The 26,985-nt window shown below is 44.4% G+C and overlaps 2 protein-coding genes across 2 annotated transcripts in view; one reads left to right on the top strand and one right to left on the bottom strand.

The window, feature by feature from the left end:
* Window positions 1-1,033: 1,033 nt before the first annotated feature.
* On the top strand, window positions 1,034-24,493 carry tm6sf2b (transmembrane 6 superfamily member 2b). The gene is made up of 10 exons (XM_059991388.1): window positions 1,034-1,704; window positions 12,138-12,241; window positions 12,610-12,707; window positions 13,901-14,004; window positions 14,860-14,942; window positions 15,477-15,601; window positions 16,665-16,766; window positions 18,202-18,294; window positions 20,136-20,255; window positions 21,271-24,493. The coding sequence occupies exons 1-10, from the start codon at window positions 1,613-1,615 to the stop codon at window positions 21,478-21,480; spliced, it is 1,131 nt and encodes a 376-aa protein (XP_059847371.1). The 5' UTR covers window positions 1,034-1,612; the 3' UTR covers window positions 21,481-24,493.
* The window catches only part of LOC132406583 (uncharacterized), a 76,272-nt gene continuing 73,134 nt past the window's right edge, over window positions 23,848-26,985 (bottom strand). Inside the window, exon 16 of the mRNA XM_059992402.1 lies at window positions 23,848-26,985. Within this exon, the coding sequence (XP_059848385.1) occupies window positions 26,884-26,985 (102 nt within the window). The 3' untranslated portion in view covers window positions 23,848-26,883.

The raw sequence follows: 26,985 nt of genomic DNA on the forward strand, positions 1-26,985 counted from the left end.
GGCTCCTCCCACAGACCCCGGTATAAAGGCGTTTGGAGCCTGAGCCCTACCCTCAGGATGTAGTACGGTGGTCAATTGCTGCTTGTTCTTTCTGCCAGCCAATAAAAGCCTGTATCTCGCCTCACCTCTCAGAGAGTTATTGATGGTGCATCACGTATATACCTGTATAGAGATTTGGACAGTCGCAAAGAGTTTGCCTATCTCATTTTTTGTGTTTGTAAGAGGACTGGCCCTGCTTCTCTCACCAAAATCACTTAGGACATCTCATGTGATTGTTGAAAAGATCATCTATTCCAACCTGTTTGTCATGCTTTGACGCAGTTGGCGACTTCATCCTCCTCCACCCAGGCACCGTAACTGACGGAACCACTCACGCCTTAATCAGTTCTTATCTGTCCAGATACAGCCAGAGAACCAATAGCAAAAACTTCCTGTTCTTCCAAAAATCTATCCAAGATCACCCCCCCCCCCATCTACTTGTTGTTACTCAGTAACGTCACCCCAAACGACCACGTTTCCACGCGTGAGACCCAGACGGAGGAATAGCGGTGATTTGGTTCGGGTTCTTCACTGGTAATGCGGAGGTTTGATAATTAAATCAACCGTGGGTCTGGTGAAATTTGAATTATGTTAATAATTTGGAATTAAAATCAAATCATTGGGAAAATTCTACCAGAAAAGACAGGTTTTTGTAAGAAACCATCTCCAACCACCCCCCCCCCCCGACTTGCAGTTTAGGAAAATTGCCATTTGTGCCTGATTTACTCCACTTGTATTTGAATTCTGACCCACCTGTCTGAAAGCGAAACAGCTCAGTTTAACGGCAAATAGGAATGGGCAATTGATACACCATCAATAACTCTCGGAGACGGGAGGCAAACGACAGGCTTTTATTAGCTGCAAGAGCCCACCACACAACATCCCGGAGACTGGGGGGGGGGGAGAGAGCAGTGCCTCCAATCGCCTTTATACAGGGATCTGTGGGAGGAGCCACAGGAGCAGTCAGCAGAAGGGCGTGTCCGGACAGGTATATGTAGTTCACCACAGCAATAAAAACAGACCCCCAAAGGAATGAATTGGAAAAAGCACGAGGAGGTGCATCAGCCTACGAGGGTCGGTCCTGAGGGAGATCAGCATCGTTGGAGCAGATATACTGAGGGAGTGCTGTACGATTCAGGGCAGGGACTGTTGGAAGTGCCGACATTCAAATCAGATGTTTAACCCAGGTCGTAATTGCGCTCTCAGGTGAAGTAGTTCCATAATACAGTTCAAAGTGGAACGCCAGAATTCTCTCCGGGGCCAAGGTTTACCCTTCAGTATAGATAAATCGGATCATTGTCGCAATTCCTTTTGGGAGCCTAGATGACTGCTCGGTTTAATCTGAGAGCCCTGACAACATTTCCGAAGTTTTTCATTGGCTCCTTGGGCCTCTGGAAGGCGGAGAAAAATCGCTGGGATCGACAGGCTGTGTTGCTAGACGCGCTTAAACCTTCCGGGGTGCCTTGTGCCGGTGTTCCGTGTACTCTGTGAATTTTGTCTCGTCCTAGTCTGAACCTTTGTCAAAAGATACTGCGAACACCTGGCGCGGCACTGAACTTCGGGACCAGCAACCATGCGTCCCGGTGCGGGATTCGCAGCGTTTCTCGCGTCTCTGAGCGCTATCCCCGTCTCTCGCCTGCTCAACAGCCATTCGGCCATGGAAAGGTGAGTCGCCTGTGCGAGTGATTGTGTGCAGGGGGCTTGTGTAAGGAAAGTAAGGGCTCGTGAGTCACTGTCTGTGGAACTGATTTAATTAGATCAGCTCTTTGCCTTACAGGGAGACGGGCAAGTTTTCCTTGGCAGAAACTTAAGGGGAGGGGGGACGGTAGCTACTGAAAGTCAGCGCCATGGGGAAGGGAGGGGCCCGAATCTCAGAGAGTGGAGAAAGAACAATGTTAGACTGGTGATTGAAAGCCATTTATTGTCAGCAAGTTCTAGGGTACAAGTGGCCTCAATGGGAAGATGGTAGGGTACTGGAATCACCCAGCGAGAGAGCAGACCCGAGTTCCGAGTGACGAGAACTGAGGGGAACATTGTGATGACGTCCAACGTCATGGTCTCTGAATGGGAGAACGGCATCCTGCTCCTAACTTTTACATTCTCATAGAAGCCAGAAACAGGGGGTTAAGTTTTATCCTGTTACCCTATCAGGGCTTGCAGCGGGATCTGGATCAGCTGTAAACATGGGCTGAAAAATTGCAGATGTCATTTAATGCAGACAAGTGTGAGGTGTTGTACTTTGGGAGGACTAACACTGGCTCTGAGAAGTGTAGTAGGACCGAGGGATCTGTGAATACAGTTTCAAATTCCTTGAACGCGGGCGTCGCAGGTATTTTGGATGGTGAAGGGAGCTTTTGGCACATTGGCCTTCGTAAGTCAAAGTATTGAGTACAGCCGTTAGGATATTATGTTGAAGTTGTATCAGACATTGGTGAGGCCTAATTTGGAGTATTGTGTGCAGTTCTAGTTACCTACATACAGGAAATGTGTCAGTATGATTGTAAGAGTGCAGAGATCATTTACAAGGATGTTTCAGGACTTGAGTCATCAGGGAAGATGGAGCAGGTTAGGACTTCTATTCCCTGGAGTGGAAGAGAATGAGGGGAGATTGATAGAGGCATACACAATTATGGGGGATATAGATAGGATAAATGTAAGCAGTTATTCCCCCCCCCCCCCAGTTTGGAACTAGAGGCCATGGGCTAAGGATGAAAGGTGAAATGTTTAAGGGGAACCTCTTCATTCAGAGAATGGTGAGAGTGTGGAACAATCTGCCTGCAGAAGTTGTGGATGTAGGTTTGATTTCAACATTTAAGAGAACTTTGGATAGGTGCATGGAGGAGAGGGGCATGGAGGGCTATGGTGCAGGTCAATTGGACTAGGCAGATTAATAGTTCGACAGTCTCAATTGGCCAAAAAGCCTGCTTCAGTGTTGCGGTGTTCTATGACCAATAAATCCAAAACAGAATTCACAAGGAACGCCTTTCCCCAGGAAGTGATAGGAATGTTTAAATCAATCATAGCACAGTAAGGCCCTTCAGCCCATTATGTTGTGCTGGCCTTCTAACATGCACTAAGATCAATGTAGCCATTCCCTCCTATGTAGCTCTCCATTTCTCCACTATCCATGTGCCTCATAGAAATTTCCTCAGTTTTCTCAGATGCCTGGATTGAATTAGCACCACGTTCTGCATGTGTCACCCTTGATGTTTACGCCCTCTTTTGCTCTTTGCTCTCTGATGTTGCTCTCAATCTTTGCACTCTGGTTATCTGTGTTTAGTTTGATCATTTTGCTCTGTCTTGTGGTTTTCCTTGTTGAGCAGAGATTGGTCAGGGTTTTGGATACTGACTGAGGCTGGTATCTGGGAGATTGTTAGCCGCAGAGGCAAATGAGCTGTGATTTTATTTCTTTATCACTTTTTTGTCAGAAGCCATAACCATGAATGTGCACAAAATCTGTGAAAGGATACCAGTGCAACTCTTGGGTGCCTGTATTTTACCCTTTTTCTGAGTGCCGTGACAAGTTCAATTGTTCAAATTTAAAAATTGGTAGCACATTGAGTCCATCACAGTGTTTATATTGTGCACTAACTCTCCTCTCACCTCACCTGCCCCCCCCCCCCCTTCACAATATCCTTCTATTTGTCTGGTGCTTCTTTGAAGGCATCTTTTTTGGTTGTCTCAGTTAGGAGTGACTTCAAGGTTCTTGCCTCTCTCCAAGGCAGTCACCCTGAATTATTTATTAGAGACTGATGTTCATAGTTGAGAGTAGTATTAGTGTGGAGTGGAGGGGAGAAAAGGAAGGATACAGATTCTTGAGCCTGTTCTATCTTTCATGAAGAGAATGGCTGATCCACCACATCACTTTCATCTTCCTCTTGGTTCCTATAACCCTGGATCATCTTGATGCTATGAATCTCAGTGGAACAGACTTGGTTGGTGACTGGCAGAGTGACCCACAGTGTTTGGAGTGAAGAATTGCAAAGATTCACACCCTCAGTAAATTTCTCTTCCCTTTTGACCTAAATGGCAGAATCCCCAGGCTGAGGTGATGCCTCACTAGTTCTAGGCTCTGGAGACTTCTCATCATCTACCATGCCACTCTCTTTCAGAATCTAATATTTCAATGAGATTGTCTTGTAATAATCCAAATAGTTAAGACCCTCTACCACCTCTCTTTCCAGGGATAATCCATTTGTCCCTGTAATTTGGTGATCCTTCATTGCACCACCTCCAGATATGGACTCCAAGTGTGCTCTCATCGTAACCCTGCACATTCACAGCAGGACTGTGTTACTCTCATATTCTCATCCCCTTTCAGCAAATGCCATTGATGTGTCCACCTTCCAAATGACACACCCACATACAGACCTGGAGGAGCTCAGAAGATCAGATGAATAAGCAGTTGATGTTTCGGGCCAAGTCCCTTCACTAGGATTCCATCTGGATTGTTTGCTGTATGTGGATGTAACCAGAGTCATTTGAACACTAACATTCATTAAAATTTGCATTACTTAATTTTTTCTAGTCTTCCTTCTAGTGTGAATGACTTTGCATTTCTCCCACATCATACTCTAATTGAAGCTTTTCGTTCATTTATTTGGTGTCCATTCCTTTGCTCCCCCTCAATTCATGTTCAACTGCCCTGTTTTATGTATGTTGTCTTTATATTTATTGGTGCAGCTCCAGTGCCATATTTAAGATTGCTGATGACATCATTGTTGTTGGCTGAATCAAAGGTGGTGACAAATTGGCATATACAGTCGGAGGGAGACTGAAAATCTAGTTGAGTGCTGCCACAGCAACCACCCCTCACTCAACATCAGCAAAACCAAAGAGCTGATTGTCAACGACAGGAGGAGGAAGCCAGAGATCCTTGAGCCAGTCCTCTTTAGGGGAGCATTGGTGGCGATGGTCAGTAGCTTCAAGTTCCTTGGCATTAACCTATCAAGAGACTCTGACCTAGGACCACTACCTAAGAGTCATCACAATAAAAAGGCCTGGCAGCATCTCTGCTTTCTTAGGCGTTTGCTTAAATTTGGTATGCCACCAACTAATCTGGCAAACTTCTGTAGATGCACAGTGGACAGGTTGCATCAAGGTCGAGCATGGAAACTCCAATGCCCAGGAACAGAAAAGGCTACAGAAAGTGGTGGCTACAGCTCAATCCATCATAGGCATAGTCCTCCCCACCACTGAGTACGTTTCCATGGACAGCATCCATAAGCAGCATTCATTATTGAAGACCCCCACCATCGAAGCTAAGCTCTCTGCTCATTACGACCATCAGGCAGGAAGTATGGAAGCCTTAGGTAACCATCTAGTTCAGGACTAGTTATTACCCTACAACCATCAGGCTCCATCAGTGAGGATAACTTCATTGACAACTCTGAACTGATTCTACATCCTCCAGATTCACTTTCACGGTCCCCTTACAACTCATGTTCTCTGTATTTTTTTTCCGTAGATTGTCTTTGCATGTTGGCTGTTTGTTATTCTTTGTTTATATATAGTTTTACATAATTTCTATTTAATTTCTTCTCTGTAGATGCCTGCAAAGAAATGAATTGCAGGGTAGTATATGGTAACTTGTACATACTTTGAGAATAAGTTTCCATTTGAACTTTGAAGTCATTGATATAGATTGGAAGTAGCTTAGGCTTGTTTCTGATCCCTGTGGCACTTCCATCCTAATAATCTATCAGTATGCAGTAAAAAAAATCTTTATAACCTGTTTATTTCTTCCATTTTTTGACACTTAACCACTCCTCTGAAGAGGCTAAATCACATGTGGATGAATTTTCTCTTTTCCTTGTCAAATACCTTCATTGTTTTAAGACCATAAGACATAGGAGGAGAATTGGGCCATCTAGCCCATCAAGTCTGCGCTGATCCTTTTTTTTTCTCCTCCTCAACCCCAGTTCCCGGCCTTCTCCCATAACCTTTGATGCCATGTCCAATCAAGAACCTATCAATCTCTGCCTTAAATTCACCCAACGACCTGGCCTCCACAGCTGCCTGTGGCAGCAAATTCCACAAATGCACCACCCTTTGGCTAAAGAAATTTCTCTGCATCTCTGTTTTGAAAGGGTGCCCCTCTATCCTGAGGCTCTGCTCTCTTGTCCTAGACTCTCCCACCATGGGAATAATCCTTTCCACATCTCCTCTGTCCAGGCCTTCCAACATTCAAAAGGCTTCAATGAGATGCCCCCCTCATCCTTCTGAGTCCCAGCGAGTACAGGCCCAGAGCCATCAAACACTCCTCGTAGGATAACCCTTAAATCCCTGGAATCATCCTTGTGAACCTCCTCTGGATCCTCTCCAATGCCAGCACATCTTTTCTAAGACGAGAGGCCCAAAACTATTCAGTATACTCAAGGTGAGGCTTCAGAAATGAAACTCTCTGTTTGGTCTCCTCTTAACCTTCTCTGTTGTGGAACCTATGGAATTCACTTCGTGAAGTAGTGTTGGGAATTGAATCACTTGCTCCCTTCACCAACAAATGGAGGGAGAATATCTTCATGGCTTTGGTGAAAGGGAAGCGTGATGCCACAAGGGATTGGCCGAGACCTTTTTTATGCCATGGACAAAAACCATTAAGCAAGAGGTCTGTGGACCCCAGGTTAGGAACCCCTGATCTAGATGAAGGCATAAATCTAACGGGCCATATAGCCCTTAATGCCATAATAATGTCATGGTTCTCGTATCCAAGGAATATAACCCATTTTATTAGCTTTTTCCTCCTCAGACGGCTTGCTTGATTTGGGATGCCCACACAGTGTGTGGGGTAATAAAACAGAAACCTACTTCCAGTTAAAGTAACAAAATGTTTTGTTCAGTGGCTCTCCATACCAATAGTTTCTTGTTTTTTATATGACGTGCACAAGGCAACCTTTCTGTTGTTTATGTGACTGTAGAGCTCTCTGTAACACATAATAATTTTCACTTGTATTTTAGATATCAGCTGAATACTACTTTTCCTCTTTCCAGTTGCTCTGCCCATAATATCTGAAAATACGCACACTGCATGAACATTCAGACCTGTGCATTTCATGTGAATAAAATCATATTCATTGTTAGGAAGATTAGAGGTACAGTGACCACCTAAGCCAGCATTTCATAGTTTCAAATGTTTTACTGTTTTCTTGGACAGAACAAAGTTTTGAATTACTTTAAGTTAATGGTTATTGTGTTTGTCCAGTACTGAAATACAGAAATTGTACACACGTGCAAGAGAATCTACAGGATGTCTCCAGGTATTCCACATAAAATGTGGTAAAGTTCCAATAAAGGTCTTGTGCAGTTAAATATGCCATTCTAAACTGCTGTTTTGTAACTGCAAAGCATAAATGTAATCAAAAGAAAAACATGGAACCGGGGATAATGTGTATGTTTTGTCCTTTTTTACTTTAGTGAGGCATGTATTTATGACATAGTGGCATAATGTTTTATTAAATATATTTATAATACTGAAATATTAACTACATAACACTTGTCACTGCTTAGTTATAAACTCCAACTCAATATAGAATGCATCTCAACTATATACATAGTGTACTATATAAGACAACTACTATATACAGACAGACATTCACAGCATAGCAAATTTTAAATTGTCCCATTCAAGTTGAAAGATGTCCCTCCAAGGTAACACAGAAAATGCTGGAGGAGCACAGCAGGTTAGGCAGCATCTATGGAAAAATTTAAACAGTCAATGTTTTGGCATGAGACCCTTCATCAGCACTCAAATCCCTTCATTTTCCTTATGTCCATATGCCTATCTAAACATCTCTTAAAAGCCTCTAATGTATTTGCCTCTACCATCGTACCAGGCAGCACATTCCAGACATCCAAGACTCTGAATAAAAATCCTTGCCCCTCTCATCTCCTTTGAAGCTACCTCTCCTACCTTCAAAGTCATTTCAACTCTGGGAAACTTCCAGTCTCCTCTAGCTATGCCTCTCATAATCTCATAAACCTCTAACAGATCTCCCCTCCAGAGACAAGACTCCAGTTTATCTAGCCTCTCATGATAGCACATGTCCTCTAAACCAGGCAGCATCCAAGTAAACCTCTTCTGCACCCTCTCCAAAGCCCCAACATCCGTCCTATGGTGGTGCGACCAGAACTGTATGCAGTACTCCGGATGTGGCCTAACCAGAGTTTTATAAAGTTGCAACATTATAAAAGTTGTTCTGCTGAAAAAGCTCAGTGCATATTTTTAAAACTCTGGACAAACCTTTTCACCAAGCCATTTGTAGCTGGGTGGTACGGTGCAAATACAATATGTCTTATTCCATTCATGTTCAGGAATGTCTGAAATTGTTTTGCAACAAATGGTTCATTGTCACTGACTGCCTTTGGTACACAGACCTCCAGGTGGCTTCTCAATCCATCAATAGCTTGCAAGGCTTTAGTGGAGGTCATTGGACATGCTTATAGCCACTTTTTAGCTGCACCTACCACTACCAAGAAACTTGTGCCCATGAATAGTATGTCAAAATCCACATGAATCCTTTGCCAGGGCAATGCAGGCTATTCTCAGGGATGGAGAGGCACTGCTCCTGGCATCTTCTGGATGTGTTGGCATCCTGTACAGTGCATGGCAAGCTCCTCAGCTCCCAGGCCACCAGACAAGGCTTTGAGCCAAAGCTTTCATTTTAACCACAGCTAGATGATCGACATGTTACGCCTCCAACACTCTCAATGCCCAAATAAGGCAACCCCCATCAAGGGCAAGTTCATCCCAGTGCTGATTAAAATCATTTTGGCTGTTTTTGAACTTTTAAGCAAACTGCAAGTTCTTCCACCAATTGCACACAGCAAAACTGGCACTCATTTCTCATCAACTTTTCCATTTGCTTTAAAAAAATGCCTCCATTTGCTCAATACATATCACCCAGATATCTTTTGTGCAATTGAACACATCTATCTATCTCTCCAACGTAGCCAGCCACTGCTGCTTTTTTTATGCTTATTATCACCCAGTACTCACTGTTTATGAACCTGTGAATTTTTAAAAAAAAATAAAACTCAAATGTCAATGTCCTCTTGCAAAGGGAAAAAAAAACTTGCTGTGCATTTAAAAAAAATGTTTCCCTCTGCTTTTTTTTAAACTCAAATGTCTCGCTGTACTTCAACAGATAGGTTGGCACCTTGGTTTCATTTAAAATTTACTCATCACCACTGTTACATTTTGTAATTCTAAAACATAAAACTAATCGAAAGAGAAGTGTGGAGCCAGATAGAACTTGTGCATTTAATTTTTTTACTTTAGAGAAGCATGCACTTGTATCAAGGTGCTGTAATGACATAAGCCATTCATATACTTTGACATATAACCTGTAATGAATTATGTAAACAATAAAGAATGCTTAATCAAACTGCATTTACAATAGTACTCAAATATCGCTGAGGTATTAAAAACACAACACAAACAACAGGTCACTTTTGCTTTACAGTTATAGACCACATACTTCATGCACAGACACAGCCAAATCCTCCAAACAGTTCAAAGTATCCTGAACACCAAGTGTAATCGGTAAGAAACCGCGGTGAAGCTCCTTGCTGTCTTCACCGTGCTCATTCTTAGCAGTCACATTTGGTAAAGGTTGCTCTGGACAGCTCCATGGGTGTCGTAGGCTAGTGTGTTTGTTACTGGGGAAATAAAGGCTCAGCGTGCTGAGCTGTGTTGTAGCCAATCAGTTTACTCAGTGTGTCCAAAACCTGTAGCCATTCAGTAGAACTACTGAAATGTTTAGGTGTCTTAATCACCAATATTTTAGAAACCGCTTTTAGAGCTTTGCTAACCTGCAGTGGAGTGCTATGACGTTTTCATCCACCACCTTCCAGCACCGGTACACAGATTAACCTGTAATTAACATTTGCATTGTTGGCACACAAAGAAAGACTTTGACCAGCCTAGTGTGAGAGTTGCAAGTATTCTCCCCCCCCCCCCCCCCCAAGAAGTGTGTTGGCTTTAGACTCTGGAATCTGTTTTTGTGTAAATTCAGCAGTTTATCTTGAGATACTGGGGACGTGAACAATGAATAGGTTTTAGATCGTCTTTGTTGTATTGGTGGTAACCGTAAAGCAGGACCTGTCCTTAACTCTGAAAGATAACAGCAAACAGTGGTATTAGTTGATCTGCAGCAGGGTTTAGCGTAGTGTGCATAATCATCTGATAGAGTTGACACGTTCAGTACACAGTCACAAGACTGACAATTGGCATTTTACCGTGTTGTACATAGGTAAGCAATGCAGCAACAAATTGAGATTTGAAGAAGAAATTTTACCATTTGCATAAAGCATTATGTCCAACTCTGTCATGAATGTATCATCGCCTGGTATGGAAACACCAATGCCTTTGGGAAATCCTACAAAAAGTAATGGATATGGCCCAGTCCATCACGGGCAAAGCCCTCTGAGTACGTAATATTTCAGTAATATTGTAAATATTGTTTAGTTAAGGATTCTTCGTTTAAATAAGTTACTTGGGTTATATGTAAAAAGATGATGTATACAATTCACATGCCACTACATGATACATGCATGCCTCACTCAAAGTGATAAATAAGCTTACATGAGTTATCCCCTTCTCCTTGTTTCCTCTGAATTCATTTTGGAGTTGAAAACATAACACGCTCCCCTCCATTGAGTACGTCTACATGAAGCCTTGCTGTTTTCCTGCATCATCCATCATCAGAAACTTCCCGTAGAAATGCTCATTGCTGCTATGCCAATGATCAGACCTCACAGGTGCTTTAATTTACAGCTGCCCACACTGTTTTCAAAAGATGAATCTTATTTGTCTATGTACATCAAAGTATATGGCGGAATGTGTAAGCTTGCATTGAGAATGTGCTGGGGGCAACCTGCAAGTGTCACCATGGTTCCCCAGCACCAATGTAGCATGCCCATAAATTACTAACTTAACTTGGACGTCTTTGGGATGTAGGGGGAAACTGGAGCACCTGGAGGAAACCCGCGCAGTTTCGGGGAGAATATAAACTCTTTACAAACAGTGGAGGGAATTGAACCCTGATCTTACAGCTGGTGCTGTAAAGCATTATGCTTACCACTACTCTACCAAATCACTGCTTGGGCACAGGCTGAGCCTGGTAAATGTGGAAGTGTACTTGTAGTAACAAAATGGAACCTGTATTGTACCAGAGTGCTTTGCTAATAGAGTTCGTGCAACATTATGCGGATGGACCTTGAGTACATGGAAAAACTGCAGAAAGACAAATGATTCGGTTCCTGGAAGAATGCCAAATGCACGAATTAAGCAGACTAACAGAATGCACCTTGTCCACTGAACTCGCATGGGTAGTGTAGTGACATTAGTGTATAATGGAATGACTGCACTGTTTGTTTTGTTGAAGCTACCTCCAGCTCTTGTGTGGTGATGCCTTCCCTTGCAACAAGTCAAATAAATGCTTTTATGATTGATCCAGTCTGAGTTAACTGTTCTTTGTTATAAGATGTAGTGAAAAGGTGTTCGACATAAACTGCAAAGTTTTCCTGTAGATGCCACATGTAATCCTGTGGAGGGATGGTGTGTGCACTGCCTTGACGAGGAACATGGAGCTCCAGAGGTGCAGCTCGTAGAGCCACCGCCTCACAGCTCCGGCGACCCACATTCACTAATAATCTCCAATGCTTTCTTTGTGGGGTTTGTGGATCCTCCCCGTGGCTGCATGTGTTTCTGAATCGCATGCAGGCTTGTGTTTAATTGGCTATCGTAAAATTGCCCCTAATGTTGAGATGAGTGTTGGAACCTAGGGGTTTGAAGGGAATGTGGAGGGGAAAAAGAAAGAAATTTGTGTAAATGGGTGCTTTACAATTGGTAAGGGCTTAGTGGTCTAAATTGCCTGTTTCCACTCTCTGATTCTCTAAGGAGACACCATACCAGATCTGTCAGCTACTTAACTGAGAATCTTGATCTGCAAAACATAGCCATCTTGGCCCCCCCCCCCCCCCATTGATTTGTGGAAATTGGACAACTGGTATCATGTCCTTTCCTTGATTATGACCCAGGATAGACACTAACCCTAAAGCACTCTAGACTGACTGACCATTCCCTCTCTCTTTCAAAGCCCTATGGTGGTCTTCGCTGCTGGTGCTGGCGTTCTCCTGGGCCTGCTGCTCATGCTGTACCTTCTGGTTCGAGGAAGTCGCCCTAAGGACCCCCTGTTTTACGGTAAGGGATCCTCTTGGAGAGTTCTAGATCTGCAGCTTCAGAACAGAGTAGCAGGAGCCTTCATTGAGGGTTGCATCCAAAAGAGAATCATCAGCTATTTATGTTCACGCCCGGATAGAACTGAATCTACATGAACTGTGTCAGACTGAATCAACGAGCCTCCGTTATTGATGGACCCCTTGGCTTCAGAGTTGGAAGCGTTGAAAAGTAGTAAATCCTAGCTGGTGAATCAGTCAAAATTATGCATGTCAGCTTCATATTGTCCTTGAAATGATGTGACCCTAGATAGGAGATGAGATTGCAGGTGGGGGCGTGACAAGCAGGAGAATGGCGGTGGGTTATTGAGTAACTCTTGAATTTTGTTGCAGTTTTTGCAGTGTTCTCATTCACAAGTGTCATCGATTTGGTTATCTCCCTGGAGCAAGATGGTTACATCAAAGGATTCATGGCATTTTACTTGAAAGAGGTGGGTTCGATTGGAATCGCATTTAGTTAATCTTCTGCTGGCTTCATTCTAGTGCTCTAGCATTCCTGCCTGTCTCTGACTTTAGCTTTTATGACCTTTCAGAGGAGATTAAAGCAATGCCTGACTGCCCCCGGAGGTGCATGAACAAGAAATAGTTATCAATAATTTCCTCCAACCACAAACACTGAAATGTTGTCTGGTCATTGCTGTTTTCTGGGCGGTTACGGCCAACAACTGGCATGTTCTTTACAATACAATAGGAAATAGCTTTGAATACCTTGAGGCTGTGAAGGGCTGTAGAAATGACACCCTTCATTTTCTTCTGATTGTATTCAGTTGTTCAGCGTCAAGAGACTAGGATCCACACACACATCACCCAGTGCATCTTGATGTAGTGGGCAATGGGTGTTAGGCAGCAGAGAATCCAGTCCTTTCCGAACAGGTCATCCTGTTCTCTGGATGATCCATGCGGTGTGCCGCCTCCTGTGCTCCTTGGGTCCCAGCCAGCTTGCATCTGAGGAACGAGAGGGCAACGTGAGTTTAATCTCACTAAGAGTAGGATCACCTGGAGGTCTGAGGATTCTTCCCATTTTTGGAGCACAGGGAGACTCTGGAATGTGTCACTGACCTCACATCCAATAGAAGGTTTGAGCCTGCACTGGGAATGTGGTTTTCAAACTGTGGGTCGAGGGGTATGTAGAAAGCCATTTCCCTTATTGTCAGTAAAAACACAAAATGCTGGCAGAACTCAGCAGGCCAGACAGCATCTATGGGAGGAGGTAGTGACGACGTTTTGGGCTGAAACCCTTCATCACTCCTGATGAAAGGTTTCGGCCCGAAAGGTCGTCACTACCTCTTCCCATAGATGCTGTCTGGCCTGCTGAGTTCTGCCGGCATTTTGTGTTTTTATTTATTTCCAGCATCTGCAGATTCACTCGTGTTCCCTTATTGTCAGAGTTTTGCTTTGCCTCCCTACCGATTGCGTAGGTGAATGGATGATGTGGTGTGGGGGCATCTCTCCCTGACGCTCTGCCTGTCACGGTGTGGAGGAAGCTTGATGAACCGCTGCATCTTTTCCTACCTGTATAACTGGGCAGGGTAGCTGCTGCGGAGTGGAGCACAGGAGACGGTTCGGAGCAGAGGTGTTCTGGCCGGTGGTGAACTAAGGTGCTGATTCTGTTCTCCCTTCACAGGGGGAGCCATATCTCCGCAGTGCCTACGGAACTCTCATCTGCTACTGGGATGGCACCGTCCATTATGTGCTCTACCTGACCATGATAGCTGCAATTACCCTTGGGTAAGACACCAAATAAAAATACACCTTGAACGCTGATCCAGATGCCGGCTATTGATAGAGTGTGTTGGCACATGGCCAAGTGGTTAAGGCATTCGTCTAGTGATCTGAAGGTCGCTGGTTCGAGCCTTGGCTGAGGCTGCATGTGTGCCTTTGAGCTAGGCACTCAACCACACATTGACGACACCGGTGCCAAGCTGTATGGGTCCTAATGCCCTTCCCTTGGACAACATTGGTGGCATGGAGAGGGGAGACTTACAGCTTGGGCAACTTCTGGTCTTCCATAAAAACCTTGCCTGGGCTTACACCCTGGAAACTTTCCAAGGCGGAAATCCATGGTCTATCAAGACTAACGGAGGCCTACATTGATAGAGAATGTGGAGGCTGGCCTTGGAAGGGTGCAGGCTATTTGAATCTGGTTTATTATCACCGACAAACTGTATGTCGTGAAATTTGTTGTGGCAGCAGTACAGGAATAAAAATTACTACAAGTTACAATAAATAGTGCAAAAGAGAAACAGTGAGGTAGTGTATTTGGGTTCATGGACCTTTCAGAAATCTGATGGCAGAGGGGAAGAAGCTGTTCCTAAAACGTAGAGTGTGTCTTCAGGCTCCTGTACCTCTCCCCTGAGGGTAGTAAAAAGGACATGACCCAGATGGAAAGGGTTCGTAATGATGGATGCCACCTTTCTTGGGGAGCTGCCTTTTGAAGGTGTCCTTGATGATGGAGTTAGCTTCACCACAGTGATACTGTGGGGTGAAAAGGTTAGCGGAATGAGCTTGTATTGGATCTGAAGCATGTGCAGCGATGGAGATGGAAGGTACACATGATAACAAAGCCCCATGGTTTCCCCACAGGAGGAGTTACCGGAATGTCGGCCTGTACTGGCTGGGCTCCCTGGCGATGAGTCTCATCACCCTTTTACTTGGAACTTCTGTGGGTGAGTATCGCTCGACTTTCATTCCCACCATCTGGGAGCTGCCATGCAGAAGGAAATGTAACCAGGTGCTAAATAATGGCAGTAAATCACAAAGGCTTCAGTCTGGGAAAGTGCGTTGCTACCTTGAAATACTTGGTGTGATCTAACAACCAGATCAGCTGTGATCCTGTGGAATGGTGCACTAAACGAGTGTAATTTGGCTTATTCCTGTTTTTCCATTATGCCTCTGTCCTGGCAGTGCTTGACACCATAGTGTAGGGCAGCAGTTCCTGACCTCTTTTATACCATGGACTAAAACCATTAAGTAATGGGTCTGTGGACCAGAGATTGGGAACCCCTGTTAGAGGGACTTTAACTTTTTCCCTGTCCTGTGCTCTGCCTGACCTGATAAGTTTAATTCAGGATGTAGATGGGAACTCTTGAGGAATTCGGCATGTCATCAATTTTACAATGAGCAGAGATGTGCATAATACAAACATATTTGCTGCTTTTCTGAAAGCTGTGCCTGTAATGTGTTTTGTCTCCAATCCGAAGGTAAATTTGGAAGTGAGATTCGACCTGCCTTCCTGCTGAACGTACCATATGTGCTGATCCCACTTTGGGCTGGGAAGAAAATTTTGGGGAGCCCTAGACCTTTGTCGCAGGCAACGGCTGATCAGGTGAGGAAAACGTGGATCGAAAAGGATCTGGAGAAATCACAGCACTGATTTTCTCGAGAACTGGGAAGTTTCCATGAGGCTACAGTTACTGTGTGGAGGAAGCTTTATTTCTGTAGCTGACGTTGTACTGGGAGTGCCTGATGGAATAGTGCAGAGGGAGCTCAACGTTGTATCAAGTAGCTACTGGCCTATTTCTGGCAGTGATGAGACAGCAGTGATAGAATATAACTTCCTCAGTAGACTCCTAGTGATGGATGACAGATTTAATAGAAAGTCGCACTCCCTCTACGTTGTTCTGCCAAAGCAGCATGGATTTGATATAGTGCCATACTCTCTCCCAACATCTCAAACCAATGCTGCCCCTGCCCTGGAACTGTTGTATAGGACAGGTGGAGAGAACTTTAACTCGTGTCTAAATCTTTTCTTCTAAGCCTTCCCCCCCCCCCCCAATCTAAAGTTTGGGTACTTGTGAGTGTCTGGAACATGGACTAGGTGTGTAGGTGAAGTAAGGGAGCTGAAATGTGGTCTAGAGATTGGAAAAGTGGGCCAGCTGTCTGCCCAGGTGGGACTGGACTGTGGTCTGGTATGTAGTCTGGCTCAAGTTGGTGACTGGGTGCAGTGAGGAATGAGGCAGTGGGCAAGGACCCCTTTGACCTGAGTTTAAAAACTCTGCAGAGGGGCATTAATACACATACTGAAGAGCCTGATCTCCATTTGTCTTCGCCCCCTTTGCCGGTGCATCACGACCTTGCTCTGCACAGACTACACTGCATTATAAACACACGCATCAACTTCCACTAAAAAAACTGACAGCACGGCTAGACTGGCTCCACTCATCACGAGAATTCCCATGTGTTAATTCCATAATTCTTAATTCTGTCAGTGTTACTGTTTAACTATGTTACAGTTCATTAACAAGAATATTAACTATTTTCTCATTATTACCTGCTAATTATCACCTGATGACTTGCTATTGATTGTGATTAAACATGTGGTGGATGGCCTATTGGTTGCTAACCTGAACTGGTTACTTACTTTGGCCATGCTGTTGTCATTTCCTCAGGTTGCCATGGAGCAGAGGAAGTGGTTGTATCGACGGCCTCTGGACTTGTGTCTTGTGCTTTACCTGTTGTTTGCCATCCTTTACACACTGCTCAGGGGCATTGTAAGTTTTGACTATGTTCGTGAACGGATATCCTTTGACTGACTTGACGCAGATTGTTTCAACCCTTCTAAACAACCCTTACTCCCTCACCAACCCTCCTCGGGCCCTAGTATTGGAGCTGGGTGTCTGGCGGTTGCAATGGAGGGAACCCCCATGGAAGTTGTGACAAACACTTTAACTTGGGCGTTAGCTGTGACTCTGCGCTCTCCTTCAGCAGTCCTGCTGTGCACGCCCCTCTGAGGAGGGACAGCAGATCAGACGATGAGTCATATTTCTTGTGGAAGGTGGGGGGGGGGGACAGTTTGAGTGTGTGTCACATTGTTGGGTCACTGAGGAGGGAGCTGTTGGTGGTGGAAGGGGGGAGTTCTGAAGCAGGTCCACACTAGCGGCTGTTTCAGATAAAAAGTCGACCTGTAGCTCAGATGGATGGTGAGGGCCTCTGGCCATATTGGGAAGTTCTGGCCAACCCATGGCCACAAATCACCAACAAAATGTAGGATTTAAGGCATTAACTTGTCACAAGAATCTGCATCATGCAAGTCCAGTGAGAATAGTTTTCTCATTCTGCACCAGCACGAGTCCATTTCCCCTTCAACCTCTGATAATTCCTCAAAGGCCAACTTGGTTCTGGCCACCTCCATGGAAGATGTGCCAGGTTATTGGAATGGTATCCATGAGCAGTGTCGAATTTCCCTCTCTCCATCAGCTAGCTGATCACTATAGAGAGGGGGAGACTTCCAGAATGAGGCTGATGGGGTTGACAACACGTCTTAATACTGGGGCAACTTAAACGCCAGCCCAGATTGGAGGCAAGATGAGGTTCACTCTCTCCAGGGTGGTGGAGCCATCCGCTGTTCTGTTGTTTGGTCAATTTAAATGCTGTCCCAGATAGACTGAAGAGACAGGGTGTTGAGATCTGAGCGGAGAGCCGATACAGCTCGCTCTCCGTGATGGTTCCTCCTCTCTCTGTGGAGCTGAGGCTACGTAGACTGCCCAGGCTGCTGTGCACCATGCCCGCTAATATGGTGAATGGCAAAGCGAGATTTTGGGCTTCAGATCTGGGGACCCGGTCTGGTTCGGAATACTGTTGCTCACTTCAATTGTTTGTTTGATGTATGTTTTTTTTCCTCTTATGCAATGAGTGTCTGCCTTTTATTTTTTTTTTAATTGGGTTCTTTCAGGTTTCTTGCTTTGTGACTGCTTGCAAGCAAAACAAATCTCATGTATAATTCATACATTCTTTAATAAAAGTACTTTGAATCGAAATCCTGTATAATATTACCTACCTTGGCAATCATTGAAGGGCGAAACTGGCATAACTTCAGATTTAATTGTTTTTCTACATTTCCCTGCCCTCGCTCAGTGGGTTAGATTCACTTCCAGGAAGTTTGCAGAACTTGTTGCGCTGTTTCTGACATGTGGTTCCTTGATTCAGGTCACCCTCGACTGTCCCTTTGATTTCTGTGACAGTTACATATACGAACAGGAGCCTTATCTATTGGATCCAGTGATGTATCCCAGAGTCCAGGTAAGATCCAGTTTCTGGGTAAACGCTGAATGGAACGTGGGCTACTGCCAACTTGAATGTTATTATCCTCTAGCTGTGGGAGGGCATCAAAGGTGTGCAATTGTCCCAAAGCTGGGACCACGTGGATGATAGATGCCAAGATAGGGTGCATTCTTTCAATGCCTGGGATTGGAATTCTCAACCAGTTGTTCAAACCCCACCAGCTTCCGTCGTACCACTGCAGCAGCATAGCAGTTAGGGTTATGCTATTACAGCTCAGGGCGCTGGGAGTTCGGAGTTTAGTTCCAGCTTAGTTGAATTAAGGAGTCTGTGGAATGCGTCATTTTCTCCAGTTTCCCCCACTGTCCTACAGGTTAGTAGGTTAATTGGTCATTGTAAATTATCCCATGATAGGGTTAGGGTTAAATCAGGGTGTCAGGTGTTACTGGGCGGCACGACTCAAAGGGTTGGAATGGCCTAATCCGCACTGTATCTCTGTAATAAAAACCCCCACTGGACTTGCACCACTCAAGAGATGTGCTCCTCCAATTCCGGCCTCGTGGACCCCTCCCACCTTCACCCAGTCACGGGTGGGTTTGCCTTGAGCTGCTCACTCCCCAAGCTCACCTTCCTCGCCCCCTGAGCGAACACCGTCACCTGCCTCAGAAACCACAGCTGAGAAATCGGGAGAGGGTTTCACTTTTTATTTCAGCCCCCTACCAAGCTGGGGAAAAAAGTCATCTTCATGGAAGTGAAACATCATAATGAGAATTCCCAGGTGGTCTAGAAATTCAACTGGGCACCTTCTGGGACATTTCGTTTGCATATCTGATGTGATGGGACGTCTATCTAATGATGCCATTTACTGTCCCTTTTGAAGGTTTGTGGGGGGGGGGGGGGAAATTAGACTACATTATCTTATGAGTGACAATCTCGGCCATTCTGAAGCACCAGTCAGATGAGGGCCCTGCTCACCTTCTATTCTTCAGCCATGGGGAACAAATGTTTCCCATCCCAGGTGCCCTGCTGCCAACCATGGACCCTGGTTTTGTTTATAATTGGCAGCCTCACAGGTTGGGTGAAAGATGGCGCATATTGATGGGAATATTGCAATACCTGTTCAGTAAAGCCTCGACCACCGGCGCAGTGGCTGCCCCCCCCCCCCCGCCAGACAAAGTAGGTAAAGCTGACGCCACTGACATTTGCAGTCACTCATCGTTCTGTGTCAGCCTTTGAGAATGATCCCACAAGGTGGTTTGGGATCGGTTGCTACTTTAAATCGCTAATAACAGACGGCAACAGAGCGGTTAGTGCAACGCTGGTACAGCGCTAGCCATCGCCAAGTTCAGCTCCCTCCACTGCACATCCTCCTTGGGCCCACGTGGGTTTCCTCCTCCATTCCAAAGTCGGGGTTGGGGTTCGTGAGTTGTGGGGGTGCTACGTCGGCGCCAGAAGGGTGGCAGAACTCGCAGCTGCCCAGAGCAAACCCCTCTGATCTGATTTGACACGAAACAACAGATTTCACCGTTTTGACATACGCATGGCAACATTAATCTTCAAGCACTAAAAAAAATCTCCATCTCGAGGCAGTTCAGATTCATGATTTATTCTCATTGACACGTCATGAAATTCATTGATTTGTGGCAGCAGTGCCATGTAAGATACAAAATGATTACTGTGTTGGCAGATCTGCCCTCCCCAATAACACTGCCTCCTAATCATTTCATGACCTGCATGCCCGAATGCATGCATTGCTGACTTTCACGTGAATGCAGCAAAGGCACGTTCGTATTTTTTTTTAAGGAGAGGGATGTTGGGAGTTTCCATGGCAGGCACTTAACATTAACACCTCTCTCTCTTAGATGCTGGTTAATATGTTCTACCTCCTGCCCTTCTTTGGCCTGGCCTTGTATGGCCTGATAGTGCCCGGCTGTACATGGATGCTCGATTTGACCATGATATTTGCTGGAGCCATAGCCCAGGTGAGTAACAGGCACCCAAGGCGGTAGCATTGGGACTCTTTACAACTGAAACAGCAGTTCGGCCAAGGGTCAGGTCCCATCCATGGACGCCATCAAAAATCACATTGGAGGAGGGGAAGAAGTTCAAGCACAATGTGCCTTCCTAATTTGCCATTCCCAACCAGACTTCCCCGTTGACAACTGCTTGTACCCGTCTCTAGCACCTCCTCCACCCATCTGAGATCCTGTGGCTCTCTAACGCCACTTCCTCGTCCATCCTCGATTTTTCAGAAGCCTATCGCTACCTTCTGCTGCTACAGTCCCACCCTTCGGAATTCCTTCCCTAAACTCCTCTCCATCCACTTCCTAAAAACTCTCTTTGACAAGACCTCCCCTCATTTGGCTTGAAACGGTATTTGGTGTGATCCTGTCAGTCACCCTGGTATATCAGCTGTTGTTTTGTAGCAGTGGGTTATAACCATACAACCATTACAGCATGGAAACAGGCCATCTCGGCCCTTCTAGTCCATGCCAAATGCTTACTCTCACCTAGTCCCACCTAGCACTCAGCCCATAACCCTCCATTCCTTTCCTGTCCATATACCTATCCAATTTTACTTTAAATGACAAATTTGAACCTGCCTCTACCACTTCTACTGGAAGCTCGTTCCACACAGCTACCACTCTCTGAGTAAAAAAGTTCCCCCTCGTGTTACCCCTAAACTTTTTCCCTCTAACTCTCAACTCATATCCTCTTGTTTGACTCTCCCCTACTCTCAATGGAAAAAGCCTATCCACGTCTATCTATCCCCCTCATAATTTTAAATACCTCTATCAAGTCCCCCCTCAACCTTCTATGCTCCAAAGAATAAAGACCTTTGTTCAACCTTTCTCTGTAACTTAGGTGCTGAAACCCAGGTAACATTCGAGTAAATCTCCTCTGTACTCTCTATTTTGTCGACTGGTGACCAGAACTGTACACAATACTCCAAATGTTATGGAACAGCATCTGATAATTCTGGTTTTACTTTTCCAGGCCCAGTTTTCCCACATTGGATCGTCTTTACACCCACGCACCTCCTTTACGTACCGGGTCCCAGACAATGCTGTGGCCTCGTTCCTCTACGTCAACGTCTTCTTCGCTGTCGGTGCTCAGCTCCTGGCGTTTCGCTGCGCTGTTTGCTCCGGCTTCTTTCTCAAAGGCGTGCCCAGAAGTAGCGAGGAAATGGAGAAGAAAGTGAACTGAGAACCTGGCCTAACTGCTGAGGGGAAGCCACTGAAATGATCTCAAATGGAATGGCACCCCTGCCTCAGGGTATTGCCCTTCTCCTATCACCTAGAGTAGGGAGTTCCCAACCTGGCATCCACGGACCTTTTGGTTAATGGGAGGGGTCCACAGCATAAAAAAGGTTTGGAACCCTGGTCCGAGAGTCAGAAGTTCCTCTTAGTTTATTTGTTTGCTGGCACGCACGCGTATTGCTGCCTCCCACCCCTTCCCAATTGCCCCAGAACCAAAAGCAGTTAAGACTCAGTGTGGTGGGTTTCATTTAAGCCAGACAGTTGAATTGTTCTAGGATTTGGATAAGTAGTTCAAGAAAAAGTACATTTCAGGGTAACAGAAGCTGCACCAACTGGATTAGTCTTACGAACTGTACAGGGTTAATAGACCAAATCGCCTCCCTTGTGCTATAAACAATTCTTTAATTCAACATTTGCTCTAGTAACCAACTTTATTGTATATATGTTTGTAAAATGTTTTTTTAATATACGATCTCTTAATTTTTACCTTGCCTACTCTGGCTAAATATTTTGTAAAATAGAAACAATAAAGTTAATTACATTTTGTACAAAAATACTTACTTAGTGTTATCAGTTCGAAATCCACTCAGGCGGACCACATTAAGATGTTCATCTGATGATAAAAGTTACCGTAATCACAACCTACCCCAGGCACTTGATTAATACCTGGTTTCAGTATTGATTGATGGTACAGAAGCTAGGACCAGAGGGTACAACCTTACAATAGGCGGATGTCCTTTTAGAATAGAGATGAGGGAATTTCTTTAGCCGGGGGTGGTGACGCTGTGGCGGTCAAGTCATTGGCTATGTTTAAAGCAGAGATTGATGGGTTATTGATTAGAAAGGGTGTCACAATTGTTCTGGGGAAAAGGCAGGGTGCTCAGTTCTGGTCACCTCACTATAGGAAGGATGTGGAAACCATAGAAAAGGAGATTTACAAGAATGTTGCCTGGATTGGGGAGCATGCCTTATGAGAATAGGTTAAGCGAACTCAGCCTTCTTTCCTTGGAGCAACGGAGGATGAGAGGTGACCTGATGGAGGTGTATAAGATGTTGAGAGGCATTGATCATGTGGATAGTCAGAGGCTTTTTCCCAGGGCTGAAATGGCTAGCATGAGAGGGCATAGTTTTAAGGTGTTTGGAAGTAGGTACAGAGATGTCAGGGGTAAGCTTTTTGTTTTTACGCAGAGAGTGGTGAGTGCGTGGAATGGGCTGCTGGCGATGGTAGTGGAGGTGGATACAGTAGGGTCTTTTAAGAGACTCCTGGACAGGTACACGGAGCTCAGAAAAATAGAGGGCTATGTGTAACGCTAGGTAATTTCTCAGGGAAGGACTGTTTGGCACAGCTTTGTGGGCCGAAGGGCCTTTATTGTGCTGTAGGTTTTCTATGTAATGGGATTGAGGGAAAATAAATCAGCCTAACTTTGCTCATATCTTGTATAATCAGCCCTTACATTATAGAATACAGGGAAGGGACCCTGCTATCACCAACCGGCATGCTCCACAGCACTGTACCTCCCGTTAGTGGAAGATGATGGCAAATTGGTCCCAACTACGAACAAGTTCTAGACTTAACCCCAGCTTTATAAAACAATCATCAGGCTCCATCTTCAGTCCATTTATGGGGCCAACAATGAGATTTTAAGTCCAGGAGAGGGTGCACTGGGGATTTACTGTAAAGGTTGCAGGAGTGAGAAGCCAATCACAGACAGACTGCAGAAGCTCTGTTTTCACTGTACTGCATGGAACGGTAAAAGAAAATTTTAACCCAGGGGGATTGAAATGCAGAGAAAAGTTTCAGTATATATGAAGAGACATGCTTCCAGTGCAGAGAAGGGCACGGATTTAAAGAAACCGGCATCAGACCTAGAGGGGACAAAGCAGAGATTTTCTATGTCAGTGTTAGCTGGAAGGTACTGTCTGAAAGGGCAGTGGAAAGTAACTCAATGCAACTCCATGAGAGAGCAAGGGTAGGGGAAATTTAACCAACAGCTCCCAGCATAACCATAAATAAGAGATGGAAATAAAGTGGAAGAAAGATGAAATTACACCAGAGAAATACAAACTGGATATTTACTTAATGAAAGAACTTCGCAGGACAATTTAGAGATCGGAGTTCTTCCAAAGAGCTGCCACAGACATAATAGGCTGAATGGACTCCTCCCAAGACTGTCTGTCCATTATATGATCTGGTTGATGTACAGGTAAACTCGCCAGTGGACAAGAACTTAGCTTTCCTGCATAATAAGACTCCGTCACTGCTGGTTACCAAACGATATTAAATAATTAAGATACAAACCATTCACAAAATACAAAGAATTAAAAAAAATTTCATATTGAAACAGATTAAAGCATTATTTTTACAATAATTGGGTGTTAATCTATACAAAATCTGTAATAGAATTACTTTCACAAGAAACCAATGGAATGTGATTAATTTATACAGTCTGAGATGATGGAATTAGACCAGAGAAATATTAGAAAAAGCGTTAAAATGGTTTAACATCTCCACAGAGTCTGATTTACAGTATGACTTATCACAAGGATATTTATGCTTGCCATTTTTAACCTGGACAATATCTAATATTTGCACAGTTATACAAAAAATACCCCAAAACATACTCACTGAAGGTACTAGGCTCTTCCAGAGATTTTGCTATATCCTGCTGAGAAACTCTGCATTCAAACACACCACGAGGAGTGAAATTATAGTCCTGATCCATAAGTCTCCTCAGAGACAAATGGAGCTTGTTCTTTCCCTTGTAGGCAAGTTTATATCAGTATAACTTTTTAACAACTGCCTAACAAATTCCGACTCTCTAAATAACGTTATCAAATTTTGATTATTGGATATTTGAATTTTTTTTCTTTTTCTAATTCCCTCCTTTCCCTCAGTTTTACTTTCGTGGTCGATTTGACTTTGATTTAACTGAGATGTGTGGTTCGGACTCTACAGTATTCACCAATGATAGCCTAGTCTGACTGAGCACACAAATCCCAGGCTGCCCACAGACAGCCCTGTATTTAAACAATTAATACGTACTCATTAGAATGGAAAATCCCATAGAAAATGTATGCATACAGAGAAAAAATAAACAGCTTTCGACTGACCCCCAAAATCCAGCCCAATATTTTGGGAGTTTAAATGAACATGTATTATTTCACTCCTATTTACCATTAATTTTGTACAGAAACTGTCAAAAGTTACAAACCTTGGTGCTCTGATTTAACACGTACCTAACAGTGAGAACCACCCTTTCCAAATGTCCAGACCCTCTGATTCCACGCAAGACAAATCAGCGATTAACCCATAAATGTAAACAAGGCCCTTTTGCCGAAGTAAAGATGGCAATGTTCAGACTAAATTACTCGATACTGTTGACTTATTTAAACACATAATTATTTCTGAATTTGCAGATTTCAGTACTGATAAAGTAAATAATCACGAAGCACAAACAAAACTAGAGATGCAATTTTTAAAAAAATCCAAATAAAAATAGGCCTGTATCACTAGGAAGTTTGACGAAGCTGTTCCATTTGGATACACTTGGGGCGAGAGGGCTGGAACATTACAAGTCGCCAGGCACCTAGACTGATCACAGATTGCCCTCTCCATTAGCCAGAAGTTCTGACCTTGTGACTGATTTCTTCAGACCCCAAACTCTGTCCACTCACAACATGGAGTCTGGTTGGCACTGCCCCATGTTTGGGTCACTTGTTTGGTATTCAATAAATCCATTTAGAGAAAATTGGGGATGTTAGAGTCCAGTATGAACCTCATTCACACTTCTCGGCCCCGTATTACTCCATTGTATCTGTTTCTCTACTTCCACCTATCATTCACCTGTCACTCTCTCCTTCTCATCCCCCTTACCGGCCTGTCATCTTTCACCCCTCCTCAGTATACCAATCACTTCAGACTCTTGTGTCACCATTCTCCCTCTCTTTATACTGGCTACCTCCCCTCTCCCTCTGTGCTGATGCAAGGTTTTAACCTGAAATACCAACAATTGCTTCCTTCCCACAGATACTACTTGACACACAGAGTTCCTCCGGCAGATTGTTTATCCAGATTCCATTATCAGCAGTCTCTTGCATCTCCAACCTTATTCCCCCCTCTCCAACCTTCCACTCCTCTCCCTGGACACCAACGCTAAACTCCACCACTTATAATCTCTGCATTCTACCATTTGCAAGTCAACCTTCTAACACTTCAATTGTTCAATTGCCTCCAGAAAATCACAGTAGCTGCTTCAGCCAAGGGCCATTGAAAAGATTTTCCTCTTCAGATTCAATTTTTGCCTTCTTTTCCTGGTCGTATTCCCTTGAACTACTCTCCATAAATGAGTTCATCCTAAACCTTCTGCCCCATAGCCCTTCTCTCATGCTCTTGTTCGGCCATCACCCATTGATCTCAGAGACCTGCCAGGCAACTCTTAAAATTTCAAATATCTTCATGATCCTCACATCTCTCCATCTCTGCAATGTTCTCCAGTTTTGCAATTCCCTAGGATCCTAATTCTCCTCCAAGTGGCCTCTTTGCAGCTTTGATTTCCATCCCTCCATCACTGGCAATGCCTTTGGCTGCTGATGTCCTGAGCTTTGGAATTCCCTCCGTAACTTCCCCACTTTTCTTTCTCCCCTCCCCCTTTACAGTATTCCACAAACCTAACTTCTTGGACTTTTGGTCACCATTCTTCCACGGCTCAGCTTCAAGTTTAATTTGATAGGGCTCCTTGGAATATTTTAATTATACTATAAAGTGGTTTCTAAATGCAATTTTCTTCCTGGACCTGGGAACAAAGGTAGAATTTTTAAAAAATATTTTTGATCATGGATTATCATCAACCTAAAATAACTTTATCTTAGGTTTCTATTATCTGCAATTTTTTAAAAGTTTTCGGTTACTGTATCATCCTGACTGATTCCAGTCATTCACATGCTCGTGGATACGTTCCATGTCCCATTCAGATTCCTCCCGCAGACCACATTATGTGGATTAACTTCTCTCATTGTTTGATGCCATGGATTGGCTCCTTCCCCCCCGATATCAACCATTGGTTAACCAGTTAACCACATATTGAACATCAGACATAAATGCTTGTCCATATGCATTTAGAACAAAATATCCATTGAAGTAACATTGGAACAGAAGTCACGGGGCTCTTCTCCAGACTAATACTGGAGCCGAGGGCTCGGCAGCATACTAACTCACTGTGATCCAGATTAAAGTCCATGGGGGAGCTTCCAACTGGAGTTTGGAATTTTCAATAATGACCGCAGTTTATTTTCCGTTTTTGTGTTCGGCTGGGTGGGGGAGGGGAGGAAGGATCTGCGTCCGCGCTCGGCCTTACTCTCGCTGACGGTCATAATCGTTGACCATCCGCTTGATGTGGGACAGCTTGCTCTTCAGTTGCCTGCTCCTCTGCCGCTTGCTCTGGTACTCGGGTGT

Source organism: Hypanus sabinus, chromosome 16, assembly GCF_030144855.1.
Source record: "Hypanus sabinus isolate sHypSab1 chromosome 16, sHypSab1.hap1, whole genome shotgun sequence".
NCBI classification, from domain to species: Eukaryota; Metazoa; Chordata; class Chondrichthyes; order Myliobatiformes; family Dasyatidae; genus Hypanus; species Hypanus sabinus.